Source organism: Oryx dammah, unplaced genomic scaffold, assembly GCF_014754425.2.
Source record: "Oryx dammah isolate SB20612 unplaced genomic scaffold, SCBI_Odam_1.1 HiC_scaffold_29, whole genome shotgun sequence".
Taxonomy (NCBI): domain Eukaryota; kingdom Metazoa; phylum Chordata; class Mammalia; order Artiodactyla; family Bovidae; genus Oryx; species Oryx dammah.
In genome coordinates this window covers 59346557-59367203 of record NW_024070213.1, presented here as the reverse complement: position 1 = coordinate 59367203, position 20647 = coordinate 59346557, and the positions used below count along the sequence as shown (strand labels likewise).

The 20647-nt window shown below is 36.6% G+C and overlaps 1 protein-coding gene across 1 annotated transcript; it reads right to left on the bottom strand.

Annotated features, from left to right (window-relative positions):
* Nucleotides 1-12823: 12823 nt before the first annotated feature.
* On the bottom strand, nucleotides 12824-13786 carry LOC120858044 (olfactory receptor 6C2-like). The gene has a single exon (XM_040233930.1). The coding sequence runs from the start codon at nucleotides 13784-13786 to the stop codon at nucleotides 12824-12826; it is 963 nt and encodes a 320-aa protein (XP_040089864.1).
* Nucleotides 13787-20647: the final 6861 nt, after the last annotated feature.

Sequence of the window (20647 nt, the reverse complement as noted above, 5' to 3'; positions counted from 1 at the left end):
CACTGAATCCTGACGTCTACTCAATCTGCATTTATAATTCAGAAATATTTGATATGCATAGAGTGGTTATTAATGAAGGCAAAACTATGCAAACAAACTCACAGGCATTAGAAATTTTTGTTCACAAATATTTTCAGTAAGCTGGTATCCTAGGTTCCACAATTGTGTATTATTGAATCATTTCAGGGGAGATTAAAAAATAAGAATTGCTTTATCTACATCACACTATGAAATATTATTGGTGCTTCTTGCCCATTACATTTTATGTTTTGTTTATACTTTATATTTTGTCTATATCTTGAATTTGATTTTCCCTTTATTTTTGGATTTAGCTGCTAATACACTGTGAAAGTAAGAGTTGTTTTTTTTCTTGTTCACAGACTGAATCATAAAACTGAATTCCAAACTTTCAGTTTTACCTTCATGTGTTTCCTTAAAATTTTGTTATTGACACAGTTGATCACAAATAGTTTGTCTCACTAAATGCACTCCACATCCAGTACTGAAGATGTTGAGCTCTAGGATCACAATTTTACAAGTTCATATTTCCTTTAAACAACTTCTTTCTTACTCACCTATGCCCCTGACTCTATCTCATAGTTTATTGTATAATTATCTCATAGTTTAAAATTACACTAATTTCCTACTGTGGTACAGAAGACAAGGAATATTTTGATGACAAATATGTGGTGTAGAATAACAATACGTGTTGGGTATAAACATATAAGTATGTAAAAAATCATCAGAACTTTTTGGTTTTCAATCTGTTTAGTTAAGGTTAACACACAATCCAAAGTACTATTATTAATATTACTAACTACAAAAAATTCAGGTTAAATTCTTAAGCATATTCTTCAAGCATGGCTTGAAGAATTTTTAATGCCTGAGTTTGTTTATTCACTGTGACTCACTTATGTCATTTACAAAGTGGAAATAATATTATTATCCTTCACATGTATATATATATATGTAATGTTGAAAAATAAAATTTTAGCATTTAGAGTACTTATAAAAAGTGCCTGGCAAATAATGAGTAATAAACAAATTTTAAGTATTTCAATGACCTTGTCCACAATGATTTTCCTTTCAGAGACCATGCATTCAATCATCAATACATTGTAATCACATTTTGTCACAATAAATCTAATAAGCAATTTATGCCAAAGTTCATCAAAGAACTTCTTTTGGCTGTTAGAGTTCAGGAAACTTCGTAGGAAACGTCTAGTTTTAACCATACAATAGTTATAGAATTCTCTCATAACTTACTTTAATGCCACATGTTTTCCTGTCATCTTTTGGCTTTCTAATATCTAGACAGTTCTTTTTTTTTCCTGAACTCTATGGTGATAGTTCTTAGGATTTCTTTACTATTTTTCTGAATTTTTTTAATTGAATAAATTTGACATATAACACTGTGTAAATTTAAAGTGTATAGGGTATTACTTTGATACATTTATAATTGCAACATGATTGCTCATGTAGTGGATACTTATCACCTTACATAATTATAATATAATATTTCTATCTATATGTACATTAGATCTCTTTGATTTACTTACTACTCATTGCAAGTTTTTACCCAAAGCTTTACTTCTTAACATATATACTCTTTTTGAGTGTTTTCTTGAACTTATCTCCAAAATGATTGCCCTTCGGTCATACCCAAATGCACTGCAAATATAAAACTTCCAAAATGAAACTCTCGATTTTTCACACTCTCCTCCTATTTTTTAATAACCAAACTGGTATTTTATACTTCTTGGATCTCTGTTATATACTTGATATTGAAATAAATACTTCACATAGATTATCTATCTGGAATAGTTTTCCTTCCAGTGCTCATTGTTTCCCAATTCCATCTCTGTTCCCAGTCTTGAATGTTGCTGGACAAGCACATACTCAGGCACTTGTTTTCACTTTTTAGTTTCCAGGTGTATTAATTTGCCATGGTATACAAATTATGTTATTTTTTGATGATCTATTATTTATTTGTAGCTCAAAATAATCTTATCAATAACTATATACTACCCAAGATTAAAGTGCTCTGAAAATGATGTTTAACTGATGCCCACATTAGAATTTCCACTGATAAATTTTGTACAATCAGGAAAGATTAATTTACCAGAGGCAAATATTACCCAAGTCTCAAAAAATGTAAGTGAAATGCAGAATTTATAATACTTACATTCTGACAGTTAATCATAGCCTCTTTCTGCTAGTTACTTAATTACAACTATTCTTACAGCTACAACTTGAAAATGAATATAATCCAAGTAGTATTAAAAGCATGAGAATTTCTGGTTACTACTGATTGCATGGGCAACAGAGGGTGAGATGGTTGGATGGCTTCCCCGATTCAATTGACTTAAACTTGGACAAAGTCTGGGAGATGATGAGGAACAAGGTAGGCTGACATACTGCAGTCCATGGGGTCAATAAGAGTCAGACATGACTTGGTGACTGAATACCACCAACAACATTGAATCTGGTCACTTCTACAGTAACAGCAGCTTGGGAATGCATTTCCTTAATTTTTTTTTTTTGTCTGCAAATATATCAACTTCCTCACAATAGGTGTAGTACTAAAACAAATCTAGGAAATAGCTTAAAAAAAAAAAAAAGAAAAACTTTCAATAATTGAGAAGAAAAGTAGGATCAAAGAAAATCCTAGTAGTTTTGGACATGCTGATGTTCTGAACTAGTATGCTGAGAGAGAGGATTTTCCAGTTTCACCCTTAATACTTATTTCATTTGCTGAATCTGCCACAAAAATTAATAAATAAGAGAGTCCTTGGTGAGTCAGGATCAAAAGCTACTAATGAAGCATCTTGTAATCATCTTGTATCATTTTACCTGTGGGTAAATGAAACAAGATAAACTAGTATAGCAACAGAGGGAAAACAACCTTTAGAGACAGGAAAAGCAACAGAATCACTTTAGAGACTGGGAGGACAACTGAGTTTAATTAAAAACAAAACATAGTCTAGTTTCTTTTAACATTCTTGTGTACGGTAGAGAAGATAGCTCTCACTCTCTCTACTTTTCAATTTGTTATAAAATGGATATATTATATATTAAGACATTTGATGAGACATATGACTAAAAAATTACAGTGAAAATGAATAAAGGAAGAGGTAATGGAATGAAAGGTAGCATTTTGAAGCATGTCCTTCCATGCTTTTCCATACTCCTGCAGATATATCCATGTGTATCACATGTAATAATTACAAATGCTTTAACATTATTAAAAATGCTTCCATACTGTGGTGCTCAGATTATCACAGTTATTTTACACTTGGGCTTCCCAGGTGGCTCAGTGGTAAAGAATGAACCTGCAATGCTGGAGCTGTAGATTCAATCCCTGGGTTGGAAAAATCCCCTGGAGAAGGAAATGGCAGCCTCAGTTCAGTCCAGTTCAGTCGTTCAGTTGTGTCTGACTCTTTGTGACCCCATGAATCACAGCACACCAGGCCTCCCTGTCCATCACCAACTCCCAGAGCTCACTCAAACTCATGTCCATCGAGTCGGTGATGCCATCCATCTGTCTCATCTTCTGCCGTCCCCTTTTCCTCCTGCCCCCAATCCCTCCCAACATCAGAGTCTTTTCCAATGAGTCAAATCTTCGCATGAGGTGGCCAAAGTACTGGAGTTTCAGCTTTAGCATCATTGCTTCCAAAGAACACCCAGGACTGATCTCCTTTGAAATGGACTGGTTGGATATCCTTGTAGTCCAAGGGACTCTCAATAGTCTTCTCCAACACCACAGTTCAAAAGCATCAATTCTTCGGCACTCAGCTTCCTTCAATACTATTGCCTGGGAAATTCCATGAGTTGAGGAATCTGCTGAGCTACAGTCCAGGGGTTGCAAAGAGTTGGTGATGACAGAGTGAATAAACAACAACAATACTACACTTAGATATGTGTGAGCCGATTTATGTCTCAATAATTATTTGCATGCATCATTTTAAACCTATTTAATCTCAGTCCACTGTATTACTGTAACAACAGCATTTAAATTCAAATTTGTCATTGTTGTAAATAAATGTTGTTTCCCCTTTTACCATCGTAAAATATCACTCTACAGATAATTATGCTGTTTCTAAGTACCTTTAATTGTTTTAGCTTCTTTTATATTTTCTATGTATATTGTCTAGAAAACTGGATCAAAGTAAAATTTCTCTGAGATACTGAGATACATACTTAGAACTATAATCTACCAATACTAATAATTAGTATGTTCCTTCAAGTCATGTGTATAAGAGTATCTTTGTGCATACACTCAAGAATGCTTTTCCTTTAAATAACTATTATCTGTACTCATTTTTGGACTAATGTAGGTCAAGGTTGGGTTGCAGATTGAAGTAAAATTTACATATAATAAGCGGAACATTTAAAATATTTTAGTTAGTGAATTTTAAAAATATATACTTCCTTAATCATCACTTTCACTGTAAAGACAATAAACATTTCCATATTCCCACAAATTTCCTTTGTGTCCTTTCCTAGTAAACTTTTTGTTTCTAGGCAGCCAGTGATCTTTCTGTCATTTAAAATCAGATTTGCCTTTTTCTTGTGTTTCTCTTGAATGGAATAATCATGGCATTCTTCCCGTATCATTTTTTAATACTCAATTTTACTATTGTATATATAAGTAGTTCACTTACATTACTGAGAAATATCCATGATTTAGACATATTGCTAAGTCACTTCAGTCGTGTCCAACTCTGTGCGACCCATAGATGGCAGCCCACCAGGCTCCCCTGTCCCTGGGATTCTCCAGGCAAGAACACTGGAGTGGGTTGCCACTTCCTTCTCCAATGGATGAAAGAGAAAAGTGAAAGTGCAGTTGCTCAGTCGTGCCCCACTCTGTGTGAGCCCATGGACCGCAGCCTACCAGGCTCCTCTGTCCATGGGATTTTCCAGGCAAGAGTACTGGAGTGGGGTGCCATTGCCTTCTCCATTAGACATATTGCCACTTTGTTAATAGTTTTTTGTTGTTGTTTTGTACTTCCTTTTTTCCTTTCTTTTTCTTTTGCCCTCTTCTTTTGTCATGTGACGACTTTCTGTAGTAGAGTGTTTTCTTTTTTCCCTCTTTTTGTTCTGTTTTCACTGTGTACAGTATGTTTACTTTTATGTTGGAAATGTATATGCTTATAAATGCACCCAAACTAAACAAGACCTGACACCAAAGCAAGATAGAACTTACAAGAGTGGAAAATCACAGGTTACTCTTTCTCATGAGTGTAGATGTAAAAATGAAACAAAATATTGAATCCAGAACTATATAAAAAGAATAATACATCATGACCAAGCAGAGTTTGGACCAGAAGTGCAAGTTTAGCTTAACGTTAGTAAGTCAACATAACAAACCACATTAACAAAATAAAGGAGAGAAAAATCATCTCAATCATCCAGAGAAAGCATTTATCAAAATTTAGCACACATACATGATATCCTCAGAAACTAGAATTAAAAGGGAAAATTTTCAATCTGATGAAAAGCATGCAAGAAAAACCTACAGCTAACATCATATTTTAACACTGAAAAAATTGGATGCTCTCCTCTATTGTTAGGAACAGGAAAAGACTCACTCATATAACTTCAGTTCAGTACTAGTTGAAGTTTCCAGCTATTTCAATAAAGCAAGAAGAAGAATAAATACATAAAAATATTTGAAATAAGGAGATAGAAATGCTTTTTCTTCATACATGATTGTGTACAGAGGAAATTTTAAGACATTTACAAAAAAATTAAAAAATGAAAAGGACTACTGAACTAATATATGAATTTAATAAGATTTCAATGTACAAAAATAAATTTCATTTCTATATACTCAAAACAAACTTGAAAATGAAATTTAAAATACCATTTATAATAGCATAAAAATCAGAAAATATTTAGAAATATATTTGAGAAAGTATGTGTAAAGTTTCTTCACTAAAAAAATTGCTGAGATATATTTTAAAAGACTCAAATAAGTGTGGAAATATGTCATATCTATGGGTTGACAGATTCAGTGTTGCTTGTCAATTCTTCCCAAATTGATTTATAAATTCAAATGCAATTTCAATCACTATCCCAACTGGATTTTTTTTTTTTTTTTTTTTTTAGAAAAACTGACAAGCTATATGTAAAATTTATATGGGAAAGGGAAGCAGCTGATATCAAGTCAAACCAATCTTGAAAATGCTGCAGAATTTACAGTACATAGATTCAAGACATTTTAAAGCCACAGTGACAAAAACAGTGAGGTACTGGTGTAAAGACCAACACGCAGATAAATAACATAAAATGGATCATTCTGATTCACAGATACATGGCCAACTGACTTTGACAAAGACACTGGAGTAATTCAGCATGTAGGCAAAGATATCTTGGGACACACAATCAAGCACAAACCATAAAAGGAAAAATTGATAAACTGGATTTCATCAAAATTAAAACTGCTCTTCAAAAGACATCATTAAGAAAATAAAAAAGCAAATCACAGATGGAGAAAATAGTCACAATACATATATTTGAAAAAGGATTTGTATGAGAAAGCGTTGAGGTAGAAATTTTTAGATAGTCAGTGTAGGAGTCAGAGTCTTTGTTCTTTTTCTAATTTCAATTCTCACACACAAGTGTTTTGGCTCCACTAGCCTAAGTCTGTATTTGTTCCAGTTTCCAGGCATTCAGAGGAATGCCTTCCTGGCTCACAGGATCATAAAACATTCAGATCCAGGACAAGACAATTAACTCCTGTGCAGTTTATCAAGGAGAAAAATTCTGGGTAGACAATTAGCTTCTAAACATACATCTGTGCTGTGCTGTGCTTAGCCACTCAGTAGTGTCCGACTCTGGGGCTCCATGGACTGTAGGCCCCCAGGCTCCTCTGTCCCTGGGGATTCTCCAGGCAAGAACACTGGAGTGGGTTGCCATCTAGCCCCTAAATAATGGTCTGGGGGTCTTGAGAAAGGGTTGAGGGATGGCGTCAATACGTCTAGAAAAACTGAGAAACTGGGAGATCCAAGAAAGCCATAAAAACGACAAACTGAACATTGCAACATTTTAACTGATTGATCAAAAATTACACGTATCTGGGTCCGAGCCAATCAAAAACGAACAGATCAATGCTAATAAAGATATAAAAACTGCTGTTATTTCCATCTTTTGGGGCTCTTTAGCCCTTCTCAGTGTCTATGCTAAGGCTTTGTGTCTTTATCCTTTTAAACATAAATTTTGCCTGAGTGAGTGTTTTAGAGTTTGTGAAATTCATTCTTTGGCTCCGTGAACAGAACCCCGTTTCCCGTTTCAGCCCAAACAGATGTTCACCAGCCCAGAAACCTATCTGAAACCCATCTTTCTGGGATTTTATGGAGACTTTATTATGTAGTATTATTGATTAAATCATTAGTCTCTGTACATTGAACTAAATCTCCATCGAGTACCCTCTCTCTTTGCTGAGGTGGGGGATTTCAGTTCAGCTCAGTTCAGTCGCTCAGTCGTGTCCAACTCTTTGTGACCCCATGGACTGCAGCCACCAGCCCTCCTTGTCCATCACCAACTCCCAGAGCTTGCTCAAACTCATGTCCATTGGGTAATACTATCCAACCATCTCATCCTCTGTCGTCCCCTTCTCCTGCCTTCAATGTTTCCCAGCATCAGGTCCTTTTCCAATTTGGGGACTGTAAATTCCAATCCTCTAATCATTGATTGATTTCTCTGGCAGCCAGGCTTCATCCTAAGGTGATTTAAGGGCTTCCCATATCTTCTCATTAACATAAGGAAAGATACTTTTATTGCTCTCATCCCTTAAGAAATTCCAAGTGTTGTAGGAGCATCCTGTCAGGAACTGGATGATGACAAATAGGTATTTTTTTTTTTTTTTATAAATCACAAAATCACACAGCCCAGAGATCTTTATTGTTCATGATAAGGTAACAATACCAGTGTTATGATTACTGTGTTGTTTTCTGAGCCCATTTAGTTTTTTGGCAAATATACAATAGATATTCTGATGATTCTTTCATAAAATTTCAAGGGTGAAGCATAGACATGTTGTAAAAATGTAAAATCTGAAAGGAATAACCCTTTTAATAACAGTAGGTATGGATAAATGATGGGTTGATTATCATGTACAGGAATTTTAAGTAGAATCAAGGTTTAGATCTTGGTATTCACTGAAATCATACTGATAAAGGCTTGTCTCTTCTCTGAAAAATGTGTATGTGTGTATATTTTATGAAAAGATTTTATTGCGGTAAGAACACTTCGTGAGATCTACCCCTTTAACAGAATTTTAGTGTAGAATACATTATAGTTGATTGTAGTATGATGTGGTAAAATGGGTCTCTAGAGTTTATGAATTTTACTTAACTAAAATTTTATGCTTTTTCATTAATAATTCTCCATTCCCCTGACCCTTTCAACCCTGTTCCCTGGTAATCACTATTCTAGTCTTTAATTTTATTAATTTGACTATTTTAGAAATTTCATGTAAATGAAATCATGAAATTTTTGTCTTTTTTTTTAAAATTTATTTATTTATTTTTAATTTTTACTTTACAATTCTGTATTGGTTTTGGCATAAATTGACATGAATCCACCACAGGTGTACATGCGTTCCCAAACATGAACCCCCCTCCCACGCCCCTCCCCATCATGTAAGAATCGAATTGCCAGTCTATGTCTGATGCAGAATTTTTGTCTTTCTGTATCGTGTTTATTTCACTTAGGATACTGTCTTCAAGGTCCATCCACATTGTCACGTGTTGCTGAATTTTCTTCTTTTTGAAGGCTGAGTAGTAGTCCATTGTGTGTATATACCACATTTAACTTATCCATTAATCGGTAGGTAGACATTTATGATGTTTCTACATATTAGTTATTGTGAATATTGTTGCAATGAACATCAGTGATGATGAGCACACATCTCTTTGAGATCCTTTTCAGTTCCTTTGTGTATATACCAGGAAGTGGGATCATAGGGTAGTTCTATGTTTAATTTTTAAAGGAAACTGAGTGACTATTAAAGAAAAAAAACTGAAGGAAAAAAAGAGTGATCCAATAAATAATGAGAATATATATAAAATACAGGGAAATAGCAGTTTTAAAAGACTAAATGTGAACAAAGAGAGGTCTGTAGGTTCAAGAGCCTATAGCATAAATTGTAGTGAATAGAGGAAATAGTTTCAGATGATGATCTGTGTAAGCTTCTTTTTCTAGGAAATGTGGTAAATAGTTTGCGTTCCTCCAATGTATAACCTTTTCATATTTTTCATGGGGTTCTCAAGGCAAGAATACTGGAGTGGCTTGCCATTCCCTTCTCCAGTGGACCACATTCTGTCAGACCTCTCCACCATGACCTGCCTGTCTTGGGTTGCCCTGCTGGCATGGCTTAGTTTCATTGAGTTAGACAAGGCTGTGGTCCCAGTGTGATTAGATTGACTAGATTTCTGTCGGTATGGTTTCAGTGTGTCTGCCTTCTGATGCCCTCTTGCAACACCTATCATCTTACTTGGGTTTCTCTTACCTTGAGCGTGGGGTATCTCTTCACAGCTGCTTCAGCAAAGCACAGCTGCTGCTCCTTACCTTGGACAAGGGGTATCTCCTCACCACTGCCTTTCCTGACATTCAACGTGGGATGGCTCCTCTAGACCCTCCTGTGCCTGCTCAGCCATGGCTCCTTGGACGTGGGGTTGCTCCTCAGGCATGGGGTGGCTTCTCTCGGCCACCATCCCTAGCCTCAGATGCGGGGTGGCTCCTCTCAAGCATCACTATGAACAAAGCTAGTGGAGGTGACGGAATTCCAGTTGAGCTATTTCAAATCCTGAAAGATGATGCTGTGAAAGTGCTGCATTCAATGTGCCAGCAAATTTGGAAAACTCAGCAGTGGCCACAGGACTGGAAAAGGTCAGTTTTCATTCCAATCCCAAAGAAAGGCAATGCCAAAGAATGCTCAAACTACTGCACAATTGCACTCATCTCACATGCTAGTAAAGTAATGCTTCAAAATTCTCCAAGCCAGGCTTCAGCAATACGTGAACCATGAACTTCCTAATGTTCAAGCTGGTTTTAGAAAAGGCAGAGGAACCAGAGATCAAATTGCCAACATCTGCTGGATCATCAAAAAAGCAAGAGAGTTCCAGAAAAACATCTATTTCTGCTTTCTTGACTATGCCAAGCCTTTGACTGTGTGGATCACAAAAACTGTGGAAGATTCTGAAAGAGATGGGAATACCAGACCACCTGACCTGTCTCCTGAGAAATCTATATGCAGGTCAGGAAGCAACAGTTCGAACTGGATATGGAACAACAGACTGGTTCCAAATAGGAAAAGGAGTACATCAAGGCTGCATATTGTCACCCTGCTTATTTAACTTATATGCAGAGTACATCATGAGAAACACTGGGCTGGAAGAAACACAAGTTGGAATCAAGATTGCCAGGAGAAATATCAATCACCTCAGATATGCAGATGACACGACCCTTATGGTAGAAAGTGAAGAAGAACTAAAAAGCCTCTTGATGAAAGTGAAAGAGGAGAGTGAAAAAGTTGGCTTAAAGCTCAACATTCAGAAAACAAAGATCATGGCATCCAGTTCCATCACTTTATGGGAAATAGACGGGGAAACAGTGGAAACAGTGTCAGACTTTATTTTTTGGGGGCTCCAAAATCACTGCAGATGGTGATTGCAGCCATGAAATTAAAAGACACTTACTCCTTGGAAGAAAAGTTATGACCAACCTAGATAGCATATTCAAAAGTAGAGACATTACTTTGCCGACTAAGGTCCATCTAGTCAAGGCTATGGTTTTTCCAGTAGTCATGTATGGATGTGAGAGTTTGACTGTGAAGAAGGCTGAGCGCTGAAGAATTGATGCGTTTGAACTGTGGTGTTGGAGAAGACTCTTGAGAGTCCCTTGGACTGCAAGGAGATCCAGCCAGTCCATTCTGAAGGAGATCAGCCCTGGGATTTCTTTGGAAGGACTGATGCTAAAGCTGAACTCCAGTACTTTGGCCACCACATGGGAAGAGTTGACTCATTGGAAAAGACCCTGATGCTGGGAGGGATTGGGGGCAGGAGGAGAAGGGGACGACAGAGGATGAGATGGCTGGATGGCATCACTGACTCGATGGACGTGAGTCAGTGAACTCCGGGAGTTCGTGATGGACAGGGAAGCCTGGCGTGCTGTGATGGGGTTGCAGAGCCGGACACGACTGAGAGACTGAACTGAACTGAATGTATATCCATTCATATCATTAAAAAATGCAATACCTTCATATACAGCTTTTCATATTTCTTTTGAAAACATTTGTAAGTTTCCATGATTCTGTTCATCTGGCTGTTTTTTCTTTTTTTCTTTTAATTATTGATGTGTGCTTGCCTATTTTAAAGACATTGTTTGTTGGTATTTCAATATATGTGTCTGCATCTGGCAGGCTTTTGCAATACCAAAATATTTAAATTCCTCAAAATAGTTGTTTTCCATTCTCACAATTTTCCCTTTCATATCTTTCTTTTTCTTTTTGAAAAAAGCTTATAACATTTAAGAGGCTTCCCATGAGGTAAGTGGTAAAGACTCTGCCTGTCAATTCAGAAGATACAAGAGACACCAGTTCGATCCCTGGATTGGGAAGATACCCTGGAGTATGAAATGGCAACCCACTCCAGTATTCTAGCCTGGATAATCCCATGGGCAGAGGAGCCTGATGGGCTAGAGTCCATGGGGTGACAAAGAGTTAGACACGACTAAGCATGTATGTATTACTATTATTACCATAACGTTAAAATGTTTTGTTATTAAAAATTCAATATGCATTTTTGGTACTTTTTGTTTTAATATTTAGTATTTAGTTTTGCTATAGATTAATTGATAATAGATGCCTGTGTTTCTTGCTGGGTTCTCTACTCTCTTCCCTTGATCAACATGTCTGTTTTTGTGCCTGTACCAAACTGTTTTATTTAGCTTTTAGCATTTAGTATTCAGTTCAGTTCAGTTCAGTCGCTCAGTCGTGTCCAACTCTTTGTGACCCCGTGAATCACAGCACGCCAGGCCTCCCTGTCCATCACCAACTCCCGGAGTTCACACAGATTCACATCCATCGAGTCAGTGATGCCATCCAGCCATCTCATCCTCTGTCATCCCCTTCTCCTCCTGCCCCAATCCCTCCCAGCATCAGAGTCTTTTCCAATGAGTCAACTTTTCCCATGTGGTGGCCAAAGTACTGGAGTTTCAGCTTTAGCAACATTCCTTCCAAAGAAATCCCAGGGCTGATAGTATTTAGCAAAATGCTATTTATTATTTCCATAATTGTAAAGGTTTATTATTCTCCTTTATAAAAGTGCCTATTTTCTGCAATTTAACTTTTGCTTTCTCTAACAAAATATTGCTTCTCTTCACTCCCAAAGGTACATGGGAATAAAATTTTACTAGTTGTTCTCTATTGTACCTACCCCAAAGAAATTACCTAATACACATTTGTTATGTGAATCAATAACTAAATCATTAAAAAAATTTTCATTTGAAAGTCATTTGAAAAACTAATGGCAACCATTACTTATTCTTTCTCTGGAAAATGTAAAAAGTTATCAATGTACTGATCTCTCTTGGTAGGTCTAATATGGAGATATGCTTCTGTTTTACCTGTTGTGTTTCATTTTTGATACTTTTAATTTGGAGGTGAAGCCAGAATTTAAATTAAAAAACAAAAACCAACCTGCTCGTTTATGGAAGGATGTTAAATGATGTTTCTGAAGAAGTCATCACTAGACCAGGATGAATGAGAGTGTTTTGAGTAAATTAACCTGATGGAAAAACTTGGTCATTCAGTATGTGTTTATTTGGCTTTACATTCTCTTTTTTTTCTTTTTTTGGAAAATATCGCAATTCTTTTGATTGAATTATTGAAGGCTTGTTTGACTTGCTTGTTTCTCAGTGTGTAAATGAAAGGATTCAGCACTGGAGCGATGGAAGTAGTGAGCATGGTCACACCTTTGTTAATGGCCACTGAGTCCTTCGCTGAAGGTTTGATGTAGATGAAGATGCAGCTACCATAGGTGATTGAAACCACAATCATGTGGGAAGAGCAAGTAGAAAAGGCCTTTTTCTTTTGTTGAGCAGAAGGGAATCCTAAAATTGTCTTGATGATATAAACATAGGACAGAACCACACACATCAGTGTCATAATGAAGGTCAGCACAGCACAGATAATAACAGTCTGTTCCATGTACCAAGTATTTGAACACGAGATTTTCAGGAGGGGAGATGCATCACAGACAAAATGATCAATGGTATTAGAATCACAAAATTCCAATTCTAGGCCTAGGCTAAGTGGGGGGATTACAATGAATAGACCGGCTACCCAACAACAAAAGACAAGTCTTCTGCAGACCGTGCTACTCATGATGGTCACATAATGCAGGGGTTTGCAGATGGCCACATAGCGATCATAGGACATAGCAGCTAGGAGAAAAAATTCGGTTACACCAAAGAGGTCAGTAAAAAATACTTGGCTGGCACAGGCATTGTAGGTAATGACCTTGTCACCTGTCACGATGTTATACAGGTATCTGGGAATACAAGCTGATGTGAATGAGATCTCCAAGAAGGAGAAATTTTGTAGGAAATAGTACATGGCTGTCTTAAGGTGGGAATCCAGGAAGATGAGGAAGATGATGGTCAGATTCCCAGTTATGCTTAGGATGTAGGTGAGAAAGAGAAAGATAAGAAGCAAAACCTGCAGTTGTGGGTCATCTGTCAGTCCCAGCAGAATGAATGTGGTTACTGTACTGTTTCTCATTGCTGACTGCTGAGTTCTGTTAAATCTGCATGTTAATGTTGAAATGTTTCATTTTAGATTATTTTAACAGTATGGAAAGTATCATATTCAAGTTTTTCCTAACATCATTATTTAAAAATACTTACAATTGAAATATTCACTTTGCAAAGGACTACTTTTCACTGTGGTGGGTCTATCGTTTCATAGGAGAAAAGATGTCTTGTGAAATTCAAGAGTTCTCTGTTTGATGTTGTTACTTGACATTTTGTTCTTTATTAAAGTATTAAGATGTGTAAGATCTTTTGGGTTCACTGTGCCCACATTCTGTAGTCACTTGAAATCTCTGTTTGAGCTCTATGACTAAAGAATTTTCTTTTTTATTTTCGTTCATTGCATACAGTTCCCCTCAACACCTCTAAATTCTATCATGTGTGCATGTACACACATATACAGACACACACACACACACAAAAGTTCTTCAGCTCCCCACCTGACACTGCTTCTGTCAATGTTTATCTTTCACTTATAACCCACAGTGATGCAAAATATAGAATGTCTTAATGCACAATATAGTTGTGCATAGTATATGTTTATATTTTCATGAAATGCTGAGGTAAATAAACTTTAAAGATAGTACAGATGATGTATTTTTCTGACTCTTTTATCCGTTAGTATTCTCTTCTTTCACATCTCACCATACTAATATCCCCTTTTAATTTTCATTAATTCTTATGTTTTGCTATGTCTTTCAGATGGTCATTTGTAAATCAATATCTTTGTTTTGTAATACTTGATTCTCAGATGAAATTTGACATATCTATTTGAACATTCACATGGACTATGTCACAAATAAAACCCATGGTTTTTATCTCTCTCCCTTTTCCTCTTAATATGTTCCTTTCAATAAAGATAATAGATTGGATTTATGTGACAGATTTTTTGGTAAACACTTCTCCCACATCATATGCTTTCTGTCTTCAACTCACTTGAATAACTTCTACTAATGTTCAGTTTCTCCTTGAAGGCCTCTGGAAAGTTTCCTTAAAGTGTGATCACTACGCTAGCTCTCATTCCAGCCTCTGCGTTCCCATAGAAAACAATGCTTGCTATCATTTTAACACTTAAGAAAGAACACTTATTTATGCATTAAGTTTCCTCTGGACCCCTCAATTCGTGTGAATGTGGACTCACTTTATTGTGTGAACTAATGTATTGCTTTACTGATGTGGGACAGGGTCACCTCTGACTGTCTCAGTAGAAAATGCAGTTAAGGCCTCAGGGTTACAGTACCTGACATGAGGAAGAAGAAATGAATGAGGCTCATGGATTGTCTTACAGAACAGCCTAAAACGATTGGAAATATATAAGCAACTAAAGTAGATTAAGTTGATATGTAAGAGAAATATTTCTGCTGCTTGTCTCCTACCGTCCTCCAACTCTTCCTAAATCTCAGGCAACATGTGCATCATGTCATTGAATGAACTTAGCCCAGTCGCTGCCATTGGATATCATTCGATGTTCTAAAGAGTCTGTTTTTTCCTTTTAAAGTTACACAAAGTTTAATAAAACAAGATTTAAAAGAAAACTCAGTGATATGTAGCTAACTGGTTTTTGTCTATCCTACTTTTTCAAAAGACATGTTTGAAATGAGGGCAAGAAACTCTGAAGAGGATGAAATTTCAGCCATGTAATTCTGTGGGGAAACTGAGAACTATACTTACACAATTAAATGAATATACCTCTTATTTTTTTATGTGAATTTAATATATTTCTGGATGGTCCTCAAATTTTAATCCTGTTAGATGCCAGTATATTTTAGTGCATAAAACTCTCTGATAAAATGACGTTTATATCCAAAGGAACTGTATTCTAAAAACATGAAAAAGTATATTTTATCAAATATAGAAATTTATCACTCACATTTTCAATTTTTAAAGGACAGGTAAGATATATTTTCTAAAGCATAGCAAGACTTAAAGCACACAAGACTGAATAAAATTGGAATGACCGATCTCACTTACTATTGTGACTGTCAATCACAGATTCTGCTGTTTGTTGAAACATATGCCGTCTTAAAATTCCTAAATTGACAATGACAGTTAGAATGAAGCTTTTCATATGATCTTTTGGTTACTTTTGCTTATGAATCCACTGCCATGTTCGCAACAAATCTAAGATGCCTCTTAGAGGTATCTTTCTGAAGCATCCATCTTCAAACAATTACATGGGTTTCCTTGTTGTATTATTATAACTTTTCTCAAAAAATAAAGAAATATAATATTATATGAGGGTGATGGAATGTCAGAAATCTCCTGTTTGAGGAAAGTTTCTATGCTGAACTCTCAGGGCTATGAATACATTGACTATATCTAGCTTGACATTTGCTTTATTTGATAAAAATACAACCAAGTGAATAAACAAAGATTCCCTGGTGACCCAAGAACAAAGTCACTAATGAATCTTCTGAGTAATAAAATTTGTGGTAAAAAAAACATGGTAACTATAGCTTCTTTGAATATAGTTTCCTCGGAGACTGGAGGATTCCACAGATAAAAGCCAGTAGGAAAATAGAAGGGGTTTCCACAGTGTAAAGAATTTGCCTGCAATGCAGGAGCCACAGGAGACACGGGTTTAATCCTTGGGTCAGGAAGATCCCCTGGAGAAGGGCATGGCAACTCACTCCAGCATTCTTGTCTGGAGAATCCCATGGACAGAGGAGCCTGGTGGGCTACAGTTCATAGGTCACAAAGAGTCGAACACGACTGAAATGATTTAGCATGCATGCATACAGAACAACAGAAGAGTCTGGTTGTAAAACTAAATTTTAACTTCTTCTTACTGTCACATGGAGTAAACTGAAGATCATAAAAAAACCACATTTCTTATTTACTAGTCTATATCGTAAATCACTTATTACCTTTAGGAAATTCTAATTAGATAAGAAATTTTAAAATATGTAAAATCATATAACCCATATAGACTTGTTTCTTCAAATGTATCCACATATTTATAAGACTACTAAAAATAAGCATTAAAAACAGTTTATGTATAATTGGATACATAAGTCAATGTTCCTAATCTTCTAAACATAGTCTAAATTAATATATGTATAATTATATATTAATTATTTATTCTTATTAATTCATGTTCAACATCTTAATATCTTAATGTTCCTTCAGATATTAAAATCAAAGTATGATAAATTCATGTCCTTTAAAATTTTCCATGCTCCTTTGGTCAACTAGTTTATGACAAAGGAGGCAAAAATATGCAACGTGACAGGACAGTGTCTGATAAATAGAGCTGGGAAAACTGGACATTGTGTGTGCGTGCTTAGTTGTGTCTGACTCTTTGTGACCCCATAAACTATAGCCTGCCAGGTTCATCTGTCCATGGGGTTTTCCTTGCAAGACTACTGGAGTAGGTTGTCATTTCCTCCTCAGGGTATCTTGCCCACCCAGAGATTGAACCCATGTCTCCTGTGTTGGCAAGTGGATACTTTAGCACTGAGTCACCTGGCAAGCCTGGGAAAACTGGACAGCCACATGCAATAAATAAATAAAATAGTATAAAACTAGTACTACCTTACACATTGCACCAAAATTAACTCAAATGGATAAAAGACTTGAATGTAAAACCTGAAACTATAAAGCTCTCAGTAGAAAACACTGGCAGTAAGTTCCTTGACTTTGGGCTTGGTGATGTTTTCTTGAATTTGACACCAAAACCAAAGGCAACAAAAGCAAAAATTAGACAAGCGGGGCCTCAGCAAACCAAAAAACGTCTCCACATCAGTTTAGTTTAGTTCACTCACTCAGTGGTGTATGACTCTTTGTGACCCCAGGGACTGCAGCACGCCAGGCTTCCCTGTCCATCACCAACTCCTGAAGCTTGCTCAAACTCATGTCCATAGAGTTGGTGATACCATCTTATCATCTCATCCTCTGTCATCTCCTCCTCTTGCCTTCAGTCTTTCCCAGTATCAGGGTCTTTTCCAAAGAGTCAGTTCTTCGCATCAGGTGGCCAAAGTATTGGAGCTTCAGCATCAGTTCTTCCAGAGAATATTCAGGACTGATTTTCTTTTGGATTAATTGGTTTGATCTCCTTTCTGTCCAAGGGACTCTCAAGAATCTTCTCCAATGCCACAGAAAAAAGCATCAGTTCTTTTGCACATAGTCTTCATGTTATACATTAGATCCTCAGACATCCTTAAACCTAAAAGTTTGTACTTTTTAAAATAACTGAACTCTCCTTATTTCCTCCACCCCCTAATTTTTGGTGACCACTTTTCTATGTCTGAGTTTTATTTTATTTTTTAGATTCCATATATAAGTGATACCACGCAATATTTAACTTTGTCTGACTTCTCTCACTTAATGCCCCCAAGTTCAATCCAAATTCTGTCTGATTTCTTTCTTTTCAGTGACTGCATATGCACTGTACATATGCATGTGCTTTTTTTCTGTACCAGGAGGAAAACTACTTTCTTTCAGCTTCTAGAGGCTGCATGCATTCTTTGACTCCTGTTCCTTTCCTTGTATCATTCCAGCCTCTTGTTTCCATTGTCACATCTCCAACCACTGATTTGATTCTTTTTCCTTCTGATTAAATGTTGCCCATTCAGATAACCCAAGATAAACTTATTTTAAGGTCTATAACTTTATCACATCTATCAAATTCCTTTTGCCATTTAAAGTAACATCCATAGGTTTCAGGAGTTAGAATATCTTTAGATGGGTCATTATTCAGCATATTGTATATGGGCACAAGTGTTCAAGAAAGACATGGTCAAAATCTACAGTTATTAGTGAGTAAAGTTTATTCTAGCCCAGGTCCTGGTTGATCAGGTAAGAACAATTTGCAGAGTTTGGAATTGTTAATATTCTGTCTTTAGATATTTTGTCTGATGGAATTTTAAATTTTAAAAAGAAAGACTCAATGGAAAATCTTAATTGGGTGATATATATTTTTAGAGTTACTAAAAGAGGGTAATTTATTACATATACATGTTACAGTAGTAGTTTCAAACAAACAAGAATTTTGTGAAATCAAGTACGGATTTATTCATCAGGTTACTTTAGGGCGATTTTTCATGTTGAAGTAGAGTTGATTATCCATTATAGGTTATTTCAGCTCAGTTCAGTTCAGTCGCTCAGTCGTGTCCGACTCTGACACCCCGTGAAAGCAGCATGCCAGGCCTCCCTGTCCATCACCAACCAACTCCTGGAGTCCACACAAACCTAGTCCATTGAGTCAGTGATGCCATCCAACCATCTCATTCTCTGTCGTCCCCTTCTTCTCCTGCCCTCAATCTTTCCCAGCATCAGGGTCTTTTCAAACGAGTCAGCTCTTCCCATCAGGTGGCCAAAGTATTGGAGTTTCAGCTTCAACATCAGTCCTACCAAAGAGCACCCGGACTGATCTACTTTAGGATGGACTGGTTGGATCTCCTTGCAGCCCAAGAGACTCTCAAGAGTCTTCTCCATCATCACAGTTTAAAAGCATCAATTCCTCGGTGCTCAGCTTTCTTTATAGTCCAACTCTCATCCATACATGACCAATGGAAAAACCATAGCCTTGACTAGACGGATCTTTGTTGGCAAAGTAATGTCTCTGCTTTTGAATATGCTGTCTAGATTGGTCATAACTTTCCTTCCAAGGAATAAGTGTCTTTTAATTTCATGGCTGCAGTCACCATCTTCAGTGATTTTGGAGCCCAGAAAAGTAAAGTCAGCCACTGTTTCCACTGTTTCCCCATCTATTTGCCCTGAAGTGATGGGACCAGATGCCATGATCTTAGTTTTCTGAATGTTGAGCTTTAAGCCAACTTTTCACTCTCTTCTATCACTTTCATCAAGAGGCTCTTTAGTTCTGCTTCACTTTCTGCCATAAGGATGGTGTCATCTACATATCTGAGGTTATTGATATTTCTCCCAGCAATCATCATTCCAGCTTGTGCTTCATCCAGTCCAGCGTTTCTCCTGATGTACTCTGCATATAAGTTAAATAAGTAGGGTAACAATATACAGCCTTGATGCTCCTTTTCCTATCTGGAACCAGTTTGTTGTCCAGTTCTAACTGTTGCTTCCTGACCTGAATTCAGGTTTCTCAAGAGGCAGGTCAGGTAGTCTGGTATTCCCGTCTCTTTCAGAATTTTCCACAGTTCATTGTGATCCACACAGTCAAAGACTTTGGCATAGTCAATAAAGCAGAAATAGATGTTTTTTTTTTTCTGGAACTCTCTTGCTTTTTCCATTATCCAGCAGATTGTGGCAATTTGATCTCTGGTTCCTCTGCCTTTTCTAAAACCGGCTTGAACATCTGGAAGTTCACGGTTCACACATTGCTGAAGCCTGGCTTGGAGAATTTTGAGCATTACTTTACTAGCATTGAGATGAGTGCAACTGTGTGCTAGCTTGAGCACTCTTTGGCCTTGACTTTCTTTGGAATTGGAATGAAGTCTGACATTTTCCAGTCCTGTGGTCACCACAGAGTTTTCCAATTTGCTGACATATTGAATGTAGCACTTTCATAACATCATCTTTCAGGATTTGAAATAGCTCAACTGGAATTCCATCACCTCCATTAGCTTTATTTGTAGTGATGCTTCCTACGGCCCACTTGACTTCACATTCCAGGATCTCTGGCTCTAGGTGAGTGATCACACCATCATGATTATCTGGGTCGTAGAGATCTTTTTTTGTACAGTTCTTCTGTGTATTCTTGCCACCTCTTCTTAATATCATCTTCTTCTGTTAGGTCCCTACTGTTTTTGTCCTTTATTGAGCTCACATTTGCATTAAATGTTCCCTCCTTATCTCTAATTTTCTTGAAGAGATCTCTAGTCTTTCCCATTCTATTGTTTTCCTCTATTTTTTTGCA

Bases quoted from the DNA above. Each gene is read 5' to 3' on its own strand.
- LOC120858044 (XM_040233930.1), bottom strand. From the start codon at position 13,786: ATGAGAAACAGTACAGTAACCACATTCATTCTGCTGGGACTGACAGAT.